Consider the following 23,319-nt stretch of genomic DNA (forward strand, 5'->3'; position numbering starts at 1 on the left):
TGATGAAATGGTGGAGCTGATTCAATGGGCCAAATGGCCTAATTCTGCTCCTATATCTTATGGTCTAAGATATTCCAACTTTTTCATCAGTAATGGATTGAAAGCAGGCAATACAGGTGAACAGAGTAGACCAGTTAAACTTAATACAGGAGAGTGAGTGGTACATTTTGGCAGAATGAATGAGGAGAGTTAATAGAGACTGACTAACTGGCACTGTCCTAACAGGAACCAATGGACCCTTTTGCATGTATCCTGCAGTTTAAGGACACATTACTTGAGTGGTATGTAGAGCTCAGGAATTCTTAGATTCATAATTAGTAGACATTCCCTTTTAATAGCTTTCCCAATGGAAGCCCCATTGCTCCTATTTGGTAGTTTAAAGTTACCATGATAAAGTCTTTTGCAAGGACCACTTATTGCATACTATTTTTATTGGAACCTGGAACTATTCCACTGGCATAGTCCTTTCAATTCAGCAATCATTTCCAGTGCCCATGGACTGGGAAATATTTCCCAAATGACTCCTTCCAATGTTCAGTACTGTCAACAAAGGTGTCTTAATGTGTTTAAATGAACTAGCGCTGCTTAAGTTGCTAATGACTTCATTAAAACCTGTGTGGATGACTGTGTGCCCACAAAGACTTACTGTACTTCCCAAACCAAAAGCCATGGATGAACCAGGAGGTACGTCATCTGCTGAAGGCTAGATCTGTGGCTTTCAAGTCTGGCGACCCAGGCCTGTACCTGAAAACCAGGTATGATATGCGGAGGACTACTTCAAGGGTGAAGAGACAATTTCAAATGAGGTTGGAGGCGACATCAGATGCACAACAACTCTGGCAGGGTCTGCAAGACGTTACTTCCTACAGAGGAAACCCCAATAGTATGAATGGCAGTGATGCTTCACTACCAGGTGAACCCAATGCCTTCCATGCCCACTTGGAAAGGAAGAACACAACTACAGCTGTGAAGATCCCTGCTGCACATAATGACTCTGTGATTTCCGTCTCAGACACCGACGCTAGGCTGTCTTTAAAGAGAGTGAACCCTCGCAAGGTGGAAGGTCCCAATGGAGTACCTGGTAAGGCTCTGAAAACCTGTGTCATCCAACTAGCGGGAGTATTCAAGGACATTTCCAACCTCTCCCTGCTACAGGCAGAAGTTCCCACTTGCTTCAAAAAGGCAACAACTATACGAGTGCCTAAGAAGAATAATGTGGGCTGCCTTAATGACTATCACCCAGTAGCACTCACATTGAGAGTGATGAAATGTTTTGAGAGGTTGGTCATGACTAGACTGAACTGCTGACTCAGCAAGGACCTGAACCCATTACAATTTGCCTATCGCCACAATAGGTCAATGGTAGGCGCAATCTCAATGGCTCTCCATGGCTTTAGACCATCTGGACAACACAAACACCTATGTCAGGATGCTGTTCGACTATTGCTCAGCACTTAGTACCCTCATCCCCACAATCCTGATTGAGAGGTTGCAGAACCTGGGCCTCTGTACCTCCCTCTGCAACTGGATCCTCGACTTCCTAACTGGAAGACCACAGTCTGTGCAGATTGCTGATAACATCTCCTCCTTGCTTATGATCAACAGTGGTGCACCTCTGGGGAGTGTGCTTAGCTCACTGCTCTACACTCAATATACACATGACTGTGTGGCTAGGCATAGCTCAAGTACCATCTATAAATTTACTGACGATACAACCATTGTTGGTAGAATCTCAGGCGGTGACAAGAGGGCATACAGGAGTGAGGTATGCCAACTAGTGGAATGGTGCCGTAGCAACAACCTGGCGCTCAACGTCAGTAAGAAGAATGAGCTGATTGTGGACTTCAGGAAGGGTAAGATGAAGGAATGCATACCAATCCTTAAAAGGATCAGAAGTGGAGAGAGTGAGCAGTTTCAATTTCCTCTGTGTCAAGATCTATGAGGATCTAACCTGGTCCCAACATATCGATGTAGTTATAAAGAAGGCAAGACAGCAGCTGTATTTTATTAAGAATTTGAAGAGATTTGGCATGTCAACAAATACACTCAAAAACTTCTATAGTTGTACTGTGGAGAGCATTCTGACAGGCTGCATCACTGTCTGGTCTGGAGGGGCCACTGCACAGGACTAAAAGAAGCTACAGAAGGTTGTAAATCTGGTCAGCTCCATCTTGGGTACTAGCCTATAAAGTACCCAGGACATCTTCAGGGAGCAGTGTCTGAGAAAGGCATTATTAAGGACCTCCGGCACCCAGGGCATGTCCTTTTCTCACTGTTACCATCAGGCAGGAGATACAGAATCCTGAAGGCACTCACTCAGTGATTCAGGAACAGCTTCTTACCCCCTGTCATCTAATTCCTAAATGGACATTGAATCTTTGGACACTACCTCACTTTTTTTTAATGTACAGTATTTCTGTTTTTGCACTTTTTAATCTATTCAATATATGTAATTGATTTACTTATTTATTTATTATTTTTTCTCTCTCTGCTAGCTTATGTATTGCATTGAACTGCCGCTGCTAAGTTAACAAATTTCACATCACAAGCTGGTGATAATAAACCTGATTCTAATTCTGATGTGCTTAACTTACGTTTGTTGTGCACCAGTTTACATATGATACAGTTAATGATCCAGAGTTTATAAAGTCTGAGGTCCTGATATGTCATACAAGGGTTTCAAGTATCTCACAAAAACTTCTATTTTTTTTTTACAGAACTATTGATCCAATGATGAACAGAGGAACTTACTATATCCTCTTATGTCAATTACCTAAACCAGCTGGCCAATTATACAAAAGGTATTAATCTTTCCTAATGCCTTGCCACTCAGATGCATTCCAACACTTTCAAAAATGTTTTAAAATTTGCCAAAAATTTTTAAAACATTTCTAAACATTGAATAAAATTAAAACAAATAAAACACTCAAAATGATTTATAATATTTAAGTAAACTGAATTGATCCAGATAAATAGCAAATGAGCTAATGCATTTGTCATTCACAAAATTCTGAATGTATATCCTGGAGGTGAAATGCCAAATCTAAGTACAACCTCACCGGGGAGTCTAGTGTTGGCATATCATTGGCAAAATGCCAGTAATTGTCAGCATGTTCAGGACTTCCATATTTGCACAGGATAGCATGAACTTAGTGGTGCTTACATGGAGAAATGCTGGCGATTTGCCCTGGAGCTCCCTGCTTTTCACAGCCTGAGATGTTCAAGGAGGGAATTCAAAGAGATAACATGCAGTTCCTGAAAAAACACATTAAATTACAAATGGTCATCCATGGATTATTTCAAAAATCTGTAGCAACATTAAGAATAAAACATAAGACATTGCCTTAAATGCGCAGCTGGGGATTTAAAAAGAATGCAATATTACATGATTATATTTGTTTTGATTGCTAGTCTATATTTCCTTACTACTTGTGTAAATCTTTGATGTTTTCAGTTTTGAATATGACTTTTCTAAACAGGAGCACTTCTTGTTTGTTATAATCTAAGATTACAAAATAATTCTGAAACTGTTAATAAAGTGATTAACCCATTTCTGTGATTATTCATGGTCTGAAGCTACGGCTTTGAAAGGGTCCAAATAAAAAACTACATTAGTTCCCAAATTTCCCACCACCTTCCTACCCTAACTTGAGCTGTGGTCAGGAATAGTACATTGGAAATTTGCAAGGAAACTTTAGTGTCTGAGAAAGGGTCTTGGCCCGAAATGTTGACTGATTATTCATTTCCTTAGCTGTTGCCTGATCTGCTGAGTTCCTCCAGCATTTAGTGTACTAAGGAAACAGTAATGCTGCATCCCGCCTTACTTCAAGATTCACCTATTTACTGTTTAAAAGGAGCAATTTTCACCTGAAATTTTACAAGTTCTTTGACATTAGAGCTGCCTGAGAAATAGAGAACTGCTATGTTGGGAGGCCACATTTCCCAAATTGAAACCAGCAAAGAAGGAGAAGATATTTCATAAGACCACAAGATATAGGAGCAAAAGTCAGCTCATCAAGTCTGCTCCGCCATTCAATCATGGGCTGATCCAATTCTTCCAGTCATCCCCACTCCTCTGCCTTCTCCCCATACCCTTTGATGCCCTGGCTAATTAAGAACCTATCTATCTCAACTTTTCAGGTAATGAGGTGTTTACAGATCTTACAGCGAGTGTTGCTGGGCCCTATTACTGGCAAGGCCAAACTCTGCACTTTGCTCGTCTGAACTTGCAAAATAAAATTGCTCAGAATTTGGCGAAAGGACATAAGCTGAGTACACAGTAATTTTTTTTAATATAGGTTTTGGCAGCATACAGTCTGACCAAAATAAGGCAGGCAGCACATTTTCAAAGGGGAATTTAAATTGTGCCTCCATGAGCACGGGTATTTTCTGGATGACATAGAAAGAACAATATCAATATTGCCATATGAGACTTCAAAGCATTTAAAATCATATGATATCTCAAAGCAGTTTACAGACACCAAGTAGTTTTAAGGTACATGGATGAAAGAAAAAAATGTGGAGGTTCATGCGGGAAGGAAGCTTTAGATTGAGTTGGAAGAAGTTAAAAATTCGGCACACCATCATGGACTGAAAATGCTTCAGTGGAGACACAAGAGACTACAACTGCTGCCAAGCTGGATCTATGGGAGGAAAGATATTAGTGACGCTTTGGGGAAAAAATCCTGCGACAGGACCCAGTAAGTTGAAAATTTCTTTCCTCCTGCAGATGCTGCTCTCCCCACTGAATTTCTCCAGAAGATTGTTCAATGTCACAGATCTGAAATAAAATCATAAAATGCTGGAGTCACTCAACAGGGAAGGCAGAATGCATAGAATGAGATACTGTAAGAGTTTCAGGTCTGGGACCCTTCATCAGAACTAGGAAAGAGTGGAAACAAATTAGTATCAGTCGCAGAGAAAGTAGGGTGATAATGGGAGGTATAAAAGGAAATCTTCTGATGTGGTGAGACCAGATAGTTAAATGCAGCAGTCATACAGCAGATTATGTTGCTATCTGTTTGTGTGGTGCTAATAGCAAGGGCAGGATTAGAAACAGGGAAAAAGAACAACTGACACAAAATGATGACAGGTGGTAGTGGCCAATTCAGATAGAAAGAAAGGGAGTTTGGCCAAAGTATTCTATATTGAATCCAGAAGGCTGCAATGTGACCAGAGAGAAGCTGAAGCCTCAAGCAGAAAGGTCAAAGGTGCAAGTAGATTAAAGTAGAAAGCACTCTGAGCTCCACGATCACTTCTGTGAACTGAATGCAGGTTCACCAAAGCATCACCCATCCTGCATTTGTTTATTATTGAGTGTCGGATGTGGGTAAGCGCGCCCGATGAGAGTCACCAGTCGAGAAAAAAGATGATATGTCACAGCTTGTTAGTGCAAAGGGGTTTTATTTAGTGCCAGGTGATAAAAAAATCAAAAGCTGCTCAAAGTTGTGAAGGAAAGTAGTATTTACAAACAGACAGATGAAAACAAACATGCATGTACAAAAATTTACAAATATACAGAGGCTTTCTCCACAACACACTTTGTCCTTAACTTTCCAATATAACTATTCACCAACTGTCAGATCCAACATTCACCCCTCTCCAGCAAAGCCAGACTGAGGGTTTAAATCTACCTCCACCTGGCTGAGAAGGACATGGAAATTCTACTGGGGGGGGGGGGATAATCACGTGACCAGAACATAATAATTATTTCACATGCAGAATTGGAACATTTTAAACAGGGATTCTAACATCCTACAGTTTCATTTCACAACAAATGTCTAGTTAAACCCACAGATCAGTGCCCACATGCTCAGATGAATATAAAAGAATAATGCCCCCCCCCCATGGTGTTGTCCGTGTAGGGTGTGGTCTACCTGCTCCCACTAACACAGGCATTATTTTAGGACACCCCAAACTGTCCATTGGGTCTTTTGGGACTGTCCTGCTGTCTACAAACTGATGTAAGAGGGAGAGTGAAAATAAAAGAAACTGTTTGGAATGCTAATTTTTATGAGTTATAAACCAAGACAGCACATTAGCTGATTAGCCAAGCTAGTGATTGTTTTACTGTTGGGGTGTGTAAATGGTGAACTCCCAAGAACTACAGGACAGGAGGGCAAAGAGTGTGAACTACTGGGGAAACTAGACCAGGGACAGAACGAGGAGGAGTGACTAACCGGGCAAAGGGGCAAGGTTAGCGGGAGAATTAACGTTCCCAACCTGTTCTGTCACATCACCCCCCCCCCCCCCACCACCTTACCTGGACTGCACAAGGTGGGCAATTTGGGAGAGATAGTCTGCCATTGCATTGTACTGTCCTGCCTTATGAGAGATGTTGAAATGGAACAGTTTTAGAGCCAGGTACCATTTCTTGATGTGTGCATTGTGGCCTTTCATGGAGTGGATCCAGGTGAGTGCTTTGTAGTCAGTCTCCAGAAATAATTCTCTGCCCAGCAGGTAATACCAGAGGCTCTCCAAGGCCCATTTTATGGCAAGAGCTTCCTTCTCAGCAGTGGAATACCTTGTCTCCCGTGGTAGCAGCATTTGACTAAGGTATGATACCAGCTGTTCTACCTCTACCTGTTGGACCATCAAGGGAAGTTACAGGCCCTCTCTTTCTTTCCACTCACTTGGCCGGTTGACACATGTCTGAGAAGCCTTTCCTTTTCCCGGATGGAGCACTTCATAGGTGACTGGACCTTGTTTCCTCGGGACTCCAACAGGCACCTGCCACTTGGCCAAGAGAGTCTTGGTGGAGGTGGGAAGTAGCAGAAATAGCTTCTGACCAGGGGTGAACTCACATTGCTATGCTTTATGGTGATACCCACTCTTCCGGTTCTGCTGGGTCCTCTCCAGATTGTACCAAGCCTCCTCTCTGTAGGCCTCCATGTGATCCCTCATTTATGAGACACAAGAGACAATGCCCTCACCTGTGCTGTCTTGGGGCTTGTCCTCCCTCGAGGGGTCCCTGGACACCTCACTATCAGGTATGGGTAAATCTGCCTCCACCTGGCCTAGAAGGACCAGGAAATTCTACTGTTGGTCTGGGAGGGGTGGTGGGGGCATAATCACTTGACCAGAATATAATAATTATTTCAGATGTAGAATTGCAACATTTTAAACAGGGATTTTAACATCCTACAGTTTTATTCCTCAACAAATGTCCTAGTTAAACCCACAGATCAGTGTCCACACACTCAGATGAATATAAAAGAATAATGCCCCCCCCCAGTGCTGTTGTCCGTGTAGGGTGTGGTCTGCCTGCTCTGACTAACACAGGCATTATTTTAGGACACCCCGAACCGTCCCTTGGGTCTTTTGGGGCTGTCCTGCTGTCTATAAACTGACATAACCGAGGTGAGTGAAAATAAATGAAACTGTTTGGAATGCCTGAGTCTAGAATCCTTATTTTTATGAGTTATAAACCAGTAGAGTATGTTAACTGAGGAGATTGTTTCGATTAGCTAAGCTAGTGATTGTTTTACTGTTGGGGTGTGTAGGTGGTGAACTCCCAAGAACTACAGGACAGGAGGGCAAAGTGTGTGAACTACTGGGAAAACTAGACCAGGGACAGAACAAGGAAGAGTGACTAACCGGGCAAAGGGGCAAGGTTAGTGGGAGAATTAACATTCCCAACCTGTTCTGTCATACAACTCCAAAATTCTTCTTCTCTGGGTAGCCATGAAATAAAACAAAACAAAGGCAACACAATCATCAACCTACAAATCCCTCCTCCCACACAAAAAATCAACAAAAAGCAACAGGCACATTGACTCCCAAATCCACCTCCCCGCACAAAAAATGAGAAAGATTGAGTGAAAAACACCAAATATTAAAAAAACCATAAAACTGAAAAAAAAAGCATATAGTCCAAGTCCACATCCAAAATGCAGAAAACCTGGGCAACACTCTGCACCCAGTGGCAGGCTCTCCAATCTCCATAGCAGGGCGATCAAAAGACAGGCAGCCAGCGCTTACCCTCTGCATTCGCCTCAATGCTTCAATCTCCCTCATCACTTTAATCGGTACACAATGGAAGCTTTAATTGGTGAAATGGCAAATTGTTCTCTCCAGTGTAGAGGAATCTACATCATAAATATTGAATGCAATACACTAGATTGATTGAAGTTCAGGTGAATTGTTGCTTCACAAAGAAGACTGTTTTGTTCAGTAGGAAAGGCAGTGTTGAAAGGAGAAGTGTTGAAACTCCTAAAGTTGCTTAAGAATTGTCATTTGACATGGATTGGATTTTACATTTCATGTGGGGAAGGGGTATATTTGGAGAAGAGGTATATGTATCTGGTGCTAGAATATCGATGGACCTGGCAGAAATTCATCCAATTTAAATTCAGAGAATTCTTATTTAGGTAGAGGGAAGCTTGCTCTAAATGCAAGTTGCCTGCCAGTTATTATGAATGTGATTAAAAAGTTTTTCTGTTATGCACCTACATTTTCATAATTTCTGTCTAAATTTATAAATTGTACAGATAAATATACATTCAATATACAGATGGAGTTTAATGCTGATAATTGTGAGGTGCTACATTTTGGTAGGAATAATCCAAATAGGACATACATGGTAAATGGTAGGGCATTGAAGAATGCAGTAGAACAGAATGATCCAGGAATAATGGTGCATAGTTCCCTGAAGGTGGAATGTCATGTGGATAGGGTGGTGAAGAGAGCTTTTGGTATGTTGGCCTTTATAAATCAGAGCATTGAGTATAGGAGTTGGGATGTATTGTTAAAATTGTACAAGGCATTGGTGAGGCCAAATTTGGAGTATTGTGTACAGTTCTGGTCACCGAATTAGAGGAAAGATGTCAACAAAATAGAGAGAGTACAGAGGAGATTTACTAGAATGTTACCTGGCTTTCAGCACCTAAGTTACAGAGAAAGGTTGAACAAGTTAGGTCTTTATTCTTTGGAGCATAGAAGGTTGAGGGGGGACTTGATAGAGGTATTTAAAATAATGAGGGGAATAGATAGAGTTGAAGTGGATAGGCTTTTTCCATTGAGAGTAGGGGAGATTCAAACAAGAGGACATGAGTTGAGAGTTAGGGGGCAAAAGTTTAAGGGTAACATGAGGGGGAAGTTCTTTACTCAGCGAGTGGTAGCTGTGTGGAACGAGCTTCCAGTAGAAGTGGTAGAGGCAGGTTTGATATTGTCATTTAAAGTAAAATTGGATAGGTATATGGACAGGAAAAGAATGGAGGGTTATGGGCTGAGTGCAGGTTGGTGGGACTATGTGAGAGTAAGCGTTCGGCATAGACTAGAAAGGCCGAGATGGTCTGTTTCCATGTTGTAATTGTTATATGGTTATATGTAAATTAAATTATCCAGACAATCATCATAGAAGTCAAAATTATCACAGTAAATAATTTACTTTTTGTGTATTTGACATTCATTGAAATTATTTTTGGAAATTTTCCTGTTGAAAACTTGCCCTTTCTCTGCAGACTACTTTGTAAAGGAACTATAGGATTATAAGCTTACAAAAATCTTATTGACAAAAAGTTATTAATTTTGATATTAAGTAGGTTAACAATGGGTTCTATTTATCACAGGAAATTAATACTATCATAATTACCATTGAAGGTCAGGGTGCATTATATAAGTTTGACAGGAGTCTGTAGTACATAAATAGGGTTGTGGGGTTTAATTAATTTTCTTGAATGCTGCAACAATATATTGAACCATCTGGAAATCATCAAACAGCCTTTCAAAGTATCCCAAAGTTTGTGTAATAATCTACTTAGCGTAACATTGCAATAAAATCAGTTTCTTAAACACAGTAAGCATCTTTACAAAGACTGATTTTATTAACATGACTCGTTTTGATTTTTAATAAGAGTCTATGTATAAAGCCATCCTTAACTGTCTCTTTAACATTCATAGAACCATGGAGTTGGACTGCATGGTTAAAGTTAGGTGGGCTAAATGAGACAGAACCAGCTCTTTCAACAAGAAATCAAGTTAGTTACACACTCTTTATCTTTACCTAAATCCATGTATTTTATTCCTAAAATATTTACATAATCCCCTTGCAAAAGCTACTACTTAATGTCTGTGCATCCTTTCAACAAATGGTACATTGCAAAACCAACACTATGCGTGATATAGTATTCCTCCTTCTGATTCTGTTGTCAGTCACTTCAGATCTGTTTCCTCTTGTTAATGACTCTTCATCCTCTTGAAGTTGCTTCTCTTCACTTCATCAACCTATCCAACAAGTTTGCCAAACACAAAATGATCCAAACTAATCCATGCTCTTTCATTTATCAGTACAATCAAGGTGGCTGTTAATATTCTCCAACATTATTATTTCAACAAAAAGATTTCCATTGTAGCAGCTGTAATTTCCAGTGTCATTTTGTTTTATTTATTTGAAAAATATTACAACATTTGCAAATATCCTTTCCTTTGGCCTATCGCAGTAAGAAGGGAGATTTGGATGATTGTAACTTCACCTTCCATTCTAACTTCGCTCAGCAATCTGCACTGAGTAATTTACTCATTTTACACCTCCAATCTTTCTACTGTTTAAAATACAAAGTAAATTTATTATCAAAGTACATATATGTCACCCTGAGGATCATTTTCTTGTGAGCATTCTGAGTAAATGAATTATCCAGTAATGTACTGACTTAAAGTGATTTTAGAAAAGTCTGAAAAACTTTAAAAACCTGAAAAATAATTCTCATTAAGTACATTAGCCATTAATTTGGCTCCATCAGTTGATCATTGTATGTCCTTAATTGATCTATCACTTGCTTTACATTGTTGAAACTGCTAATATGCTTGTTGAAAATCAGCCACTGATCTATTGTCGTGTTTGGTTTCATTTTATTTTCACTTTTCCTTTGCACAATTTAAACCCAGCTTAAAACCTTATGTAAGACTGTGCAGACTTGTCATCTGCTCTAGTTTCTGTACATCCTACCATTTCCTGCTTTGTCTTTTGGATACCAGCTTGGTTACCCTCCCTTTATCTCTGGTACAAGTGTACTCTGGCTACCTCTTAAGAAGTTTTCATAGAGTATTCCAGATTGGAGGGAAGTGGATTCAGTCTTTTACTAATTCTACTGAATCCTCAACCTCAGTTGCATTGTTCAAAGTAGTTCCAAGTCAGGGTCTTGGAAATACGTGTGCAGGAAAAAGGATGAAAGGTCAGAGAATAACACACATGGAATGCTCGAGGAACTCAGCAGGTCAGGCAGCAACTATTGATTTGAATAAACAGTCGATGTCTTGGGTCGAGACCCTTCTTTTGGACTGGGAAGGAGGGGGAAGACACCAGGGGGGCGGGGAAAGAATACTATCTAGAAGGTGATAGGTGAAGCCAGGTGGTTGGGAAAGGTAAAGGTCTGGAGAAGAAGGAATCTGATAGGAGAGTGAACCATGGGAGTAATGGAAGAAAGATGATACAAGTGGGAGATGATAGGCAGGTGAGGAGAAGGGGTAAGAGGCCAGAGAGGGGAATAGATGAAGAGATAAAAGAGAGGGGGAAAAAACAGAAAGAGAAATCGATGTTCATGCCATCAGGTTGGAGGCTACCTAGACAAAATATGAGTTTCTCCTCAACCCCAAGAGTGGCCTCATTGTGGCAAGAGAGGAGGCCATGCACCAATATAGAACAGGAATGGGGATTAAAATAGGAAATTGCACTTTTGGTGGATGGAGTGGAGGTGGTCGACAAAGCTGTCCCTAATCTACATTGAGTCTCAGCAATGCAGGGGAGGCCACTTTGGGAGCATTGGATATGATAGACAATCCAACCAATTTGCAGGTGAAGTGTTGCCTCACCTAGAAGGACTGTTTGGAGCCGTGAATGGAGGTGAGGGAGGGGGTGAATGGGCAGGTGTAGCATTTCTGTTGCTTGCATGGATATGTGCCAAAAGGAAGATTAGTGGGGAGAGATGAATGGACAAAAGAATCATGACAGAGTGATCCCTGTGGAAAGCAGAGTGTGGGGGAAACATAAAGATGTGCTTGGCGATAGGATACCATTGAAGGTGGCAGAAATTGTGGAGGATGATGGGTCAGAAGCAGAGACTCATGGGGGTAGTACGTTAAGACAAGAGAAATTCTATTACTGTTAATTTGGCGGGAAGATGGGGTGAGCACAGATGTCTGGTAAATGGAAGAGATGTGGGTGAGGGCAGTTTTAATGATGGATAAATAGAAATGTCATTCCTTGAAGAAAGAGGATGTCTGGAAAGGAATACCACACCTGGGATCAGAACCTGAGATGCATATTTTTCAATGCAATCACAATTGTAGGAAAGGTGGATGAGTTTAGGGCATAGATCGGCACATGGAATGCCTATGAGATGGCTTTTTAGAGAAGCTGATGGTTGAGCTCACTAAGGGATTGGCTATTCTGGATTGAGTGTTGTGCAATGAACTGGAATTGATTAGACAGCATAAGGTAAAGGAACCCTTAGGGGCTGGTAATCGTAATATGATATAATTCACCATACAATTTGAGAAGGAGAAGCTAAAGTCAATCATATCAGTATTACAGTAGAGTAAAGAGAATTATAGAGGCATGAGAGAGGAGCTGCCCAAAACTGATTGGAAAAGAACACTGGCAGGGATGACAGTAGAGCAGCAATGGCTGGAATTTCTGAAAACAATTCAGAAGGTGTAGGATACATACATCCCAAAGAAGAAGAAGAAGAAGTATTCTAAAGGTAGGATGACACAAATATGGCCGACAATAGAAGTCAAAGCCAACATAAAAGCCAAAGTGAGGGCATAAAATAGAGCAACAATTAGTGGGAAGTTAGAGGATTGGGAAGCTTTTAAAAACTAGCAAGAGAACTAAAAAAGTCATAAGGAAAGAAAACATGGAATTTTAAGGTAAACTAGCCTATAATATTAAAGAGGATACCAAAAGTTTCTTCAGATATATAAAGAATAAAAGAGAGGTGAAGAGTAGATATCAGACCACTGGAAAATGATGCTGGAGAGGTAGTAATGGGGGAACAAGGGAATATCAGATGAACTGAAAAAGTATTTTGCATCAGTCTTCACTATGGAAGACACAAGCAGTATGCTGGAAATTTGAGAGTGAAATTTGTAGTGTGTGAAGTTGCCATTACCCAGGAGAAGTCCTTGTGAAACTGAAAGATCTGAAGGTAGGTAAGTCACCTAGATCAGATGATATATAGCCCAGTACTCAGAAAGAGGATGGTGAAGAGATTGTGGAGGCATTAGTAATTATCTTTGAAGAATACATTGATTCTGGCATGTTTCCAGAGGACTAGAAAATTGCAAATGTCACTCCACTCTTCGAAAAGGGAGAGAGGCAGAAGAAAGGAAGTATAGACCTTTTAGTCTGACCTTAGTGGTTGGGATGATGTTGGGGTCAATTGTTAAGGATGTGGCTTTGGGGTACTTGGAGGCACATGATAAAATAAGCTGTGGTCGGCATCGTTTCCTTAAGGGGAAATCTTGCCTGACAAGTCTGTTGGAATTCTTTGAAGATATAACAAGCAGGACAGATGAAGGAGAACCAGTGGGTGTCGTGTACTTGGGTCAGAGGATGCAGCCTCGGATTAGAGGGACGTCCATTTAGAACGGCGATGAGGACGAATTTCTTTAACCAGAGTGTGGTGAATCTGTGAAATTTGTTGCCACAAGCTGCTGGGGAAGCCAATTCATTGGGTACAATTTAGGCAGAGGTTGATAGATTCTTGATTCATCAGGGCATGAAGGGATGGTGACCAGGCAGGAGATTGGCCTGAGAGGGAAAATAGATCAGCCATGAAGAAATGGCGGAGAAAGATTCAATGGGCCAAATTGCCTACTTCTGCTCCTATATCTTATGGTCTTGTGGTCTTATGGAATTATGACAATGTAGCCATTAGTGAGACTTGGTTGCTAGAGGGGTTGGATGGCAGCTCAGTGTTCTGGGGTTCCATTGTTTTAGACATGATAGAGCAGGAGGGATTAAAGGAGGAAGGGTGGCATGCTAGTTAGGGAAAATATCACAGCAGTGCTCAGTCAGGACAAACTGGAGAACTCGTTTAGTGAGTCTTTAAGGGTGTCACAGATTGACAGGGTTGTAAAGAAAGCTTTTGGCACATTGGCCTTTAAAATTTAATGTATTATTGAGTGCAAGAATTGGGGTGTCATGATGGAATTGTATAAAACATTGGTGAGGTATAACTTGGAGTATTGTGTCCAATTTTGGTCAACTACCTACAAGAAAGATGTAAATAAGTTTGAAAGACTGCAGAGAAAAGGATGGTCCAGGGCCTTGAGGACTAAGTTACAGGAAAGGTTGAATAAATTTGGACTTTATTCTTTAGAAAAATCATGAAGGATATAGACAGGTTAAATGCAAGCAGGCTTTTTCATCTGAGGTTGGGTGAAATTACAATTCGACGCCCTGGGTTAAGGGTAACGGGTGAAACATTTAAGAGGATCTTTTTCACTCAGAGGGTGATGCAAGTGTGGGACAAGCTGCCAGTACAAGTGGTGGATGTGGGGTTGAATTTTACAGGTGCATGGATAAAAGGGGCTTGGGGTGGTAGCTATGGTCTGGGTGCAGGTCGATTGGGCTAGGCAGATTAATGGTTTGGCACAGACTAAATGGGCCAAATTGCCTGTTTCTATGCCTTAATATTCTGTGAATCTATGACTTTGTGCAGCAGATACAAAGGACCTGAGAAAAAGGAATAGTATTTTTACAGGAGACAGTATGGTAGAAGGTATAGGCAAGAAAGCCTTGGGAATTGGTTGGTTTATAAAAGATGTCAGTGTACAGTTCATTCCCCCCACCCCCCCACCACAGATGGAAACAGAAGGATCAAGAAAGGGAAGAGAGTTGTCTGAAATGGACCAAGTGAACTTAAGGGCAAGATCTCTCTGTCTCCATCTCTGGAGACAAACTGTCTTAACGCCATCTTTTATAAGCCTACCGATTCACACGACTATCTTCGTTATACCTCTTTCCACACTGCCTTGTGTGAATATACCACTCTCTTTTCTCAGTTCCTTCATCTTCGCCACATAACTTCCCAGGATGAGGCTCTTCTTTCAGTGCTCACCCCATCTTTCCATCACCTTAACGGCGATAGAGTTTCTCTTATCCTCACCTACCACTCCATGAGCCTCCGCATCCAACACATCATTTTTCACAATTTACGCAATCTTCAACAGGATCCTACCACCACACACGTCATTACCTTGCCCACCCTTTCTCTCTGCTTTCTGCAGGGATTGCTCTCTTTGTAAATCCCTTGTCCATTTGTCCCTTCCCACTATCTCCCTCCTGGCATATATCCCTGCAAGTGACAAAAACGCTACACCTGCCCATTCACCTCCTCCCTTACCTCCATTCAGGGCCCCAAACTGTCCTTCCAGGTGAGGCAACACGTCCCCTGTGAATCTGTTGGGGTCATCTATTGTATCCACTGCTCCTGATGTGACTTCCTCTACATTGGTGAGACCTGATGTAAATTGAGGGACTGCTTTGTTGAGCACCTCTGCTCCATCAGCCAGAAGTGAAATTTCCCTGTGGCCAACCATTTTAAATCCTATCCCCATTCTCATTCTGACATGTTGTTTTATGCCTCCACTTTTGCCATGATAAGGCTACTCTCAAGGTACAAAAGTAACACCACAAGTTCCGTTTAGGTATGAATGGCATGAACATCCGTTTCTCTGTCCAGTATCTGTTTCTCACTCCCACTTCCCTCTTTTTCTATTCCTCACTCTGCCCTCTTCTCCTCACCTGCCTATCACCTCCCCCTGGTGCCCCTCCTTCTTATCATACTCCCATGGTCCACCATCCTCTCCTATCAGATACTTTCTTCTCCAGCCCTTTACCTTTCACCTTCTAGCTCTCCTCCATCCCCTCTTCCATATTTTTATTCTGGTATCTTCCCCTTTCCTTCCCAGTCATAAAGAAGGGTCTCTGCCAGGAACATTGACTGTTTATTCTTTTCCATTAATGCTGACTGACCTGCTGAGCTCCTCCAGCATTTTATGTGTTGCTCTGGATTTCCAGCATCTGCAGAATCTCTTGTGTTTTGGTCAGAGAATATTCTATTTTTCTTTAACCTGGAATGATGGGGTAGAATTTTCCACAAACAGCATTCATTTGGACAATAGCAAAGTATAGCAAGCAAGAAATAATCTTATTTTGTTGAAAAATTACAACATCATAGTACTTCCCAGTTGCTGCTAATTTTCATTCAATAAGGATAAAATAGCTCTACCTTTTTCCAGTAAGCTATGCCGATAAAGCAAAATAAACACATAATTAAATAATTAAAATAAGAGATACAGAAGATAGATGCGAATGATGTCTATGAAGTTTATTTCTTTTTCCCACAGCTTATACAATTGGTTAAACATCCCTTTGAGTGACAACAATTACATGTACACAAGGGATCATTCTTTCAGTTGTCAAAGATACTCAGGTTTTTCTTCTTGTGACATGGTCATAGATGACTACTTGAACATAAAGTTCTGTATCAATTAAGTTTCGAGTGGTGTTATCCCCAGGAGTTCCCTGCCAAAAAAAAGGGAAATACAGGTTAAAATGCATGGTTCCAATTAATATTTTAAATATTAACTTGTCTTTGACGTAAAAGTCTTTTTATCAATGTGTTAAATGGAACTCAAGGTTGTCTGCAGATTTCATAGAAAACTCTGCTTGCATTAGTTCTATCTTTATGCAGGTAAATATTTACTAAATCAGTTATGAACATAAAGCAATAAAGCATTGGTTTTCATTCCAGTAATTGGTGTTCTACCTTTAGGCATATTTCTAGAACTGTCAAAACAAAATGTTACCCTGGCTTCAATAACCCTTCCCTTTTAACTCTGTGTCTTTCCCAAGTCATCCAACTGGAACAGAATGCTGCCTCATGACAACAGATCAGAGGGAGTCAAAAATACTGCAGATGCTGGAAGTCCAAAATAAAATAGAAAATGCTGGAAGTGCACAGTGGATCAGGTTACATCTGTGGTAAGAGAAAAAGAGTTAATGTCTTGGGTTAAGACCCATCTTCAGAACTGGTAAAGTGATAAAAGAAAGTCAGTAAGCTGCAGAGAGGGTGGATGTCTCTGAAAGGGTTAAACCAGGTTTGCCATGTGGACAAGATGCAAACAAGGTTATTTGGTGAGTGAGTGAATGGAAGCAGTTAGGGAGTGAGTACATAGACAGAGGAATATACTGTAGACAAATAATGTAAGAGTTGTGAATGCAGAAGAAGAGGATAATCTCAACACTTCAGGCTGGGGACATCATTTAGTTCCAGAGGAGAAAAAGAAAGAAAGAAAGGTAAAAACATAAATAAGCTAGGCCAATATCATAGATGTATCAGATGTATGTTCAAAACAGATAGAGAAATCAAGCTACTAAAAGATTTAGGATTCAGTGTTGAGTCCAGAAAGCTGCAGTGTACAAGGACAGAAGATGAAGTGCTATTTCTTATGCTTGTATTGGGTCTCATTTTAATAGCATAGGCGTCCTTTCATCGCCCCCCTTTTTACCACCCTAGCATCCAAACAGTCTTTTCAGGTGAAGTACTAATTCACTTGCACCTCTTCTGATCCAGTGTACTGCTCTTGGTGGTTACAATGTAGTATCCTCCACGTTAGATTGAATGACTGTTTTGAAGATCAACTCTACTCAGAGCAAAGAGGTGTACCTGAACTTTCCAGTGCTTGCAATTTTAATACTTCACCCCATTCCCACCTTTGACCTTTCTGTCTTTGGCCTTCTGCACAATGAAGCCCAAGGCAAGCTCAAGGAACTCCTTATCTTCTGGTTGGACGTGGCACAGTCTTCGGGTCTCAATAGTGAATTCTCTAACTTCGGGGTACTTGATTTCTCTGTCCATCTATGATATTGGCCTATCTTTATATCCTACTTTTTTCCCTCTTTGGAAGTGGATGACATACCCAGACAGATCTGATGGGCATATCAATCTGCTCTGCATTCCACAGCTCCTACATTCTTCGGTCTACGCTCTCACTCCCTCACTGATCCCATTCACTCATTCATCAAATTACTTTATTCATGTTCTTCCCATGGTCATCCCAGTTTTACCCAATCAGAGCTAACCGCCTCCGACACCACCACCCCACCCCCCGGCAATATCATCTCTCATTCTCTTACCATAGATGTGGCCTTACTTGCTGTATCTTTCAGCATTTATCTTAAAATTATTTGATGTTTTAAATTCAGATTCTCACAATCAGTGTATCAAGTCAACTTAAAGGATGTACCATGTAGATCATAGTTCACCCAAATTTCAGATAAACTAACTTAACTAACTAATAAGCAACTTAGTTAACAACAGCAACTGATTTTTCATTCCTGATTATAGACATTAAGATGTCTTTTTTCTCTATGTTAGGACATATTCTGGAGTTTGGGTATAAAACAAATGGTAAATTCAGCAGCAGTCATTCTTCAAACATGAACATGGATTGTAGATTAAATTTAAAATGCAGCCCTGATCAATAGTTTCCTTGGAGCTGTGGACACCAGATGATTGAAAACCAAACAGTGCTGATTAACATTGATTTTGGGTGGCTGGAGTGTGGGTGCAAACAAGTGGGTGTATGAAAAATATATGTAATTCAGAGGACGCATTGTAACTATAGAATTGTCCTGCTGTTACCATTGGTCTTCAGCATATAAAATGTCATTTAATATTGAGTTGAACAGACCTCTTCCTTTAATGGTGTCTCAATATGATGCCTGCTCCTCATTTTTGTTGAATAAAACACTTCTGTATCCACTATCTTCAGAGTGTTTCTCTAGTGACTTTATTCATGTTACAACACTGACATGCATCTGCCACAACTACATTCAGGCTGAAAATGCATAGCACCAGAACTTCCAATGGGCACTAATGCCAGCAATATCTCTGTCAGGGACTTTGTGAATTTAGTTCTCACTGAAAGATAATATTTTTCTCCTTCAAAGGGCTTAAGAATCTTAAATTGAGGGAGCTACAGCAGTAATAAATGTCTAACTATAGCATAGAACTGCTGTAAATTTGTCAATTCACTCTCAATGTCACTCCATTGCAAACAATACTTTGTCACAATTTGCTGTTACAAGCTGGACAAATAACAACAGCTTACCTTATACAAGGCAGGTTTTATTGGAGTTGAGATGCATCAAATTGTGAGTCATGCAAGTTAGGGGAGAGGCTGTATATATAAATTATTTTCAGTGGTGTATATCCAGCCAGAACTCAACTGGAAGTCTTTTCTAGTCTTTGCTGAAAAGCTGAATATTGCTGGTTATTGTTGAAAATACCTCAGGGACTGAGCATTCTTCATATTTGTGTGCAGCAAACCATAACTACTGCCAAATAGTATGGATCATCACATAATGCAGCCAAAAGCAGCTGCTTTCAGAATGATAATTATAGAAGTAATTGGAAGAAAAAAATACATTGTCATGGTGAGATTCTTCTGAGGTTAGAGCTGTGGTACAATAAAGGAACACATTTTACTATGTGTAGGAAATCTACTGAAGAAGGACATGTTAAAAATTCTGTTTCACATGGTAACCAAAACAAATTTCTCCCATGACTGAGACAGTGTACTGACAACTATTTTGTTTCAGGTTGCTCTGCATTTGATTGTCATGCAGACAGTGCCCCCACTCTCCCCCACAAAAAAATGGTCTCACTCTCTAATCACTGACATTCCTCATCTTGAGAATTACAAGATATATTTAAATATTCATAAATAATTGTAAAAAGAATTAAGCACGCATCATGTTAACCCAAAATCTATGGAACCAGATCATTTTGAAGCTCAAAATATTTTGTTAAATAACTTTCATTTTGAAGGAGAACATTTCTGTTTATTCTCATTCTTTACCTCGTCACCCTGTTGGCAGCATGTCTGGACATCAACCTTTACAGTTAGATATTAATACATGTTTGTGTAGCTGAATCATTACGTTGTCAGTAATTGCTGGAACTAAAATTGTAATGAAGCTCCATGTCAACTCCCAAGTGTTCCCTTTCTTTTGGAACTCTCCTTGTCTTAACTAAATCAGAAAGCAAAAATAAACTCCTCATCCTTGAATTCTCAGTAAAAAAATCACAATCTTGTCTATTTCTTTCTTTGATGTAGATATGAGTGTTCAAGTGCTTTATGGTATTTTCAACCTCAGAATAGAAAAAAGATCAAGGCAGGTGGGGGAGATCAGCAAGAAACAAAAAAACTGACTGACCTTTGGGTCCACATTTATTACTTTCCTATCTCTTTTGTTCTTGAAAAGGAGTCCAGAAGCATTGTCTGTGATCACCTGATAAAATGGGCTGGAATTGGATGTGGAGTTCTGGGTGTCCCAGTTGTAGAAGCTGCCATAAAATAAATAGAAACAATTGTGTTGGGTTATTCATTCAAGTATGCTTTTCTAACCATGTGGAATTTGGAGAGCAAACAGATTTCCTATTCAAGATTTTACTTAAACACAGGTGCTCTCCTCCATGCAGTCCAAGTAACCCCCAGAAAAGAAAATTAAAGAAAAAACTGCAGATACTAGAGATCCAAAATGAGATTTCTAGGAAAACTCAGTGTGTTAGGCAGCACCTGTGGATAAACAAACCAAATTTAGAGTTTAGGATATGGACCTTTTGTCAATGTTTACATGTGTTTGTTTCAGACTCACTGAACTCTCCATTTAACAATATGAAAGAAGAGAAAGAGAGTTAGTGGCCATGAAAACCACCCAGTTCTTTGTTACAGCTATTTCAAATACAAGATTTAAAGGCATAGGAGATCTTCTGTTCTAAGGATCAATTGCAAAAAGACAGTGATTTATACTTGTTGATTTAAATCTTATTTAGTATTACTGTGCTCCAAAGTAGATGCAAATATGAAAAAAATATGCTGTACATTGTTAAGGCAGCCTTGATTCCTGGGCATTTGTGAAAATAAAGTCAATTCTCTATCGATACCCTCGGTGCCATTGGATTTATAAATTATCACTCATTGTAGATTCCTGGATGGAACAGCTAGAATAAAAATAAAACAAATAAATGAAAATTGTAAACATCAAGAGAATAGGGAATAATGGAAAAGTTCATTAATATCTCAGTTACTTCACAATAAAGAACAGGTATCAGTTCTTTTACATATGTTATGCAGTAAACTAGATTATGTTTATTTTGGTTGTTCATAACTAAACAAAGCATTGTTGACTCCAGTCAACAACAAGATTCAAAGAAATTGTCTACTTCTTTGAGGCAATTGATGGGTTAACTGCAATGGCAGGTTAGCAGTATTCATCTTGACATTAAAAATTTACTTTTCGAGGAGATACACCAGCCAATATTGTAGTGTGTTTAATAATATTTCAGTAATATTTAAGTGATGTTGTAAATATATTGTGTGATTAAGCTATTTATATTGTTTGCTTACCTAATTCATTATGGTTTATTTGTAAGAAGTAGGAGAATGGCGTACGCCATTTGGAATCACATCGTATTTGAGCACCTCACTAAAAGTCAAATGAAGTACTCAAGTATCCCTGGCCTCCGGTGTTTCCTTTCAGAAGGAAGGAGAATGTATGGGTTCATAAACAGTGATTACCAGGTGATAACCATAATAAATGAAATAAACCTGAAATTACTGACTTCATTAGAAAAATAGACACGATTCATTGCACAACATGTAACTGAGTGATGTATATTGAATGAACTGAACAGTATTTTGAAGTAAATGAAATAGACAATGAAAAGTGAATACCAGTGGCACTGAATGTATTTGGTGGAAGAGCATACAGCTTGTTTTAGTGTTTTGACAGCTCCAATCAAACAGCTAAATTGAGCTTTGCTGATATCATGAACGCCATGTCTAAATTGAAGAGATTGCCGAAGCATTATCAGATGGGCTTAATGATGCACTGAGATCATTTTGTTTGTGGACTGTTACAAGAAATCATTCAAAAACTGTTCCGAACTGAAGCACAGCTCACATTTTAAAAAAAAGCAGCTTGAATCGCTTATCAAAGGAAACAGCAGTCAAACTTACAATTGAGTTGCAATAGGAATGAAAGAGAGCATGAACAGAATTGAAACATCTAAACAGAAACCTGCTTGGCCAAACAAAACGTGTTACCATTATGTCAGAGGCTGACATACAGCAGACCAATGCAGGTTTAAAGGTGAAACTTGCAGAAAATGCAACAAAGTAAGTCATATACCAATAACATGTCAGGCCGACAAAAATAAATGGTCTGCACAGGGATGCGAAAATGCTAAAAAGTCAAGTTGCAGTTTCAAAAAGAGACCTAATCTACATGCTGTTGATGAAAAATCTGATAATGGTGAGAGTGACACAAGACTGTGTAGCCTTGAGATTTATAGTGTGAAAATTAGGAACAGGCATACATTATAGCTTACAGCAGAAGTGAATGGCAAATGAATTAAAATGGAATTGGCCACTGGCAATGCTGAGTCCGAATGACATTTTAAACATACTAAAATAAAGCCTGCAGATATCTAACTAAGAATTTATACTAGAGAAAGATAACTCCTGTGGGAATGCCATTCGTGACAGTGAGATACAGCAATCAAAAAAACCACATTGAGCTCGTATGTGGTAAAAATAGAAGGGCTAGCATTACAGGAGTGTGATTAGCTGGGACAGCTACAATTTGATTGGCAATCCATCTACAAATTGTCGGCTACATCCCCATGTAATGAAGCCAACTGAAAGTAAATTAAGAATGGTACTAGATGATGCCACAGCAATTTTCAAAGATGGCATTGGAAAATTCAAATCTATCAAGGATAAAACAATATTAAAAGAAGATGCCACGCCTAAATTTTACAAAGCCTATCTGATTCCAAATACCATCCATGATAAAGTAGCCTGTGAGCTGAAGGAATTCCTTCCAAGGTTGTGTGGAGCGTAAAGGCAATGCCGTTGGTCCCAGTAGCCAAGACGAATGGGTCTGTCAGGATCTGTAGTGATTTTAAGGTCACCATCAACCCAGCACTGAAAGTAGATTAATACTCTCTGCCCAGGATAGAGAATACCTTTGTAATTTAAATATAATATAATATATAATGTAATGGCTCTGTCTGACTAAGTAGACAATGGATGTGCCTGGTTTAGGACTCAGTTGGCTGTAGCTGAATAAGCCGATTCTGGAGCGGCAGTCCTTTTCACAGCTGCTGCACACGAAGGCTGATGGTTGCGGTTGGGTAGTGACTGCCGCAACTTTCCTTCTCTCTCTCCTGCCCCACCACAGTCGAGTTCGTCTTTCCTCTGCATTGGTAATGCCCGGACGTACAGCCTGTCGCCAGGTGC

General features: G+C 40.0%; 1 protein-coding gene and 1 long non-coding RNA gene across 2 annotated transcripts in view; one reads left to right on the top strand and one right to left on the bottom strand.

Moving 5' to 3' along the window:
* The first annotated feature begins 2,716 nt into the window (after positions 1 to 2,716).
* On the top strand, positions 2,717 to 18,721 carry LOC132404536 (uncharacterized). Its single transcript, XR_009515560.1, has 3 exons — positions 2,717 to 2,801; positions 16,862 to 16,990; positions 18,387 to 18,721. It is a non-coding gene; the product is annotated as an uncharacterized LOC132404536 (long non-coding RNA).
* cfap299 (cilia and flagella associated protein 299) overlaps positions 14,802 to 23,319 on the bottom strand; it is a 616,657-nt gene continuing 608,139 nt past the window's right edge. The window contains exons 5-6 of the mRNA XM_059988714.1: positions 20,231 to 20,360; positions 14,802 to 16,531 (exon numbers count right to left, since the gene is read on the bottom strand). Of these exons, the coding sequence (XP_059844697.1) occupies positions 16,436 to 16,531; positions 20,231 to 20,360 (226 nt within the window). The 3' untranslated portion in view covers positions 14,802 to 16,435. The remainder of the gene's footprint in view (positions 16,532 to 20,230; positions 20,361 to 23,319) is intronic.

The sequence above is a fragment of the Hypanus sabinus genome, chromosome 14, assembly GCF_030144855.1.
Source record: "Hypanus sabinus isolate sHypSab1 chromosome 14, sHypSab1.hap1, whole genome shotgun sequence".
Classification (NCBI taxonomy): Eukaryota; Metazoa; Chordata; class Chondrichthyes; order Myliobatiformes; family Dasyatidae; genus Hypanus; species Hypanus sabinus.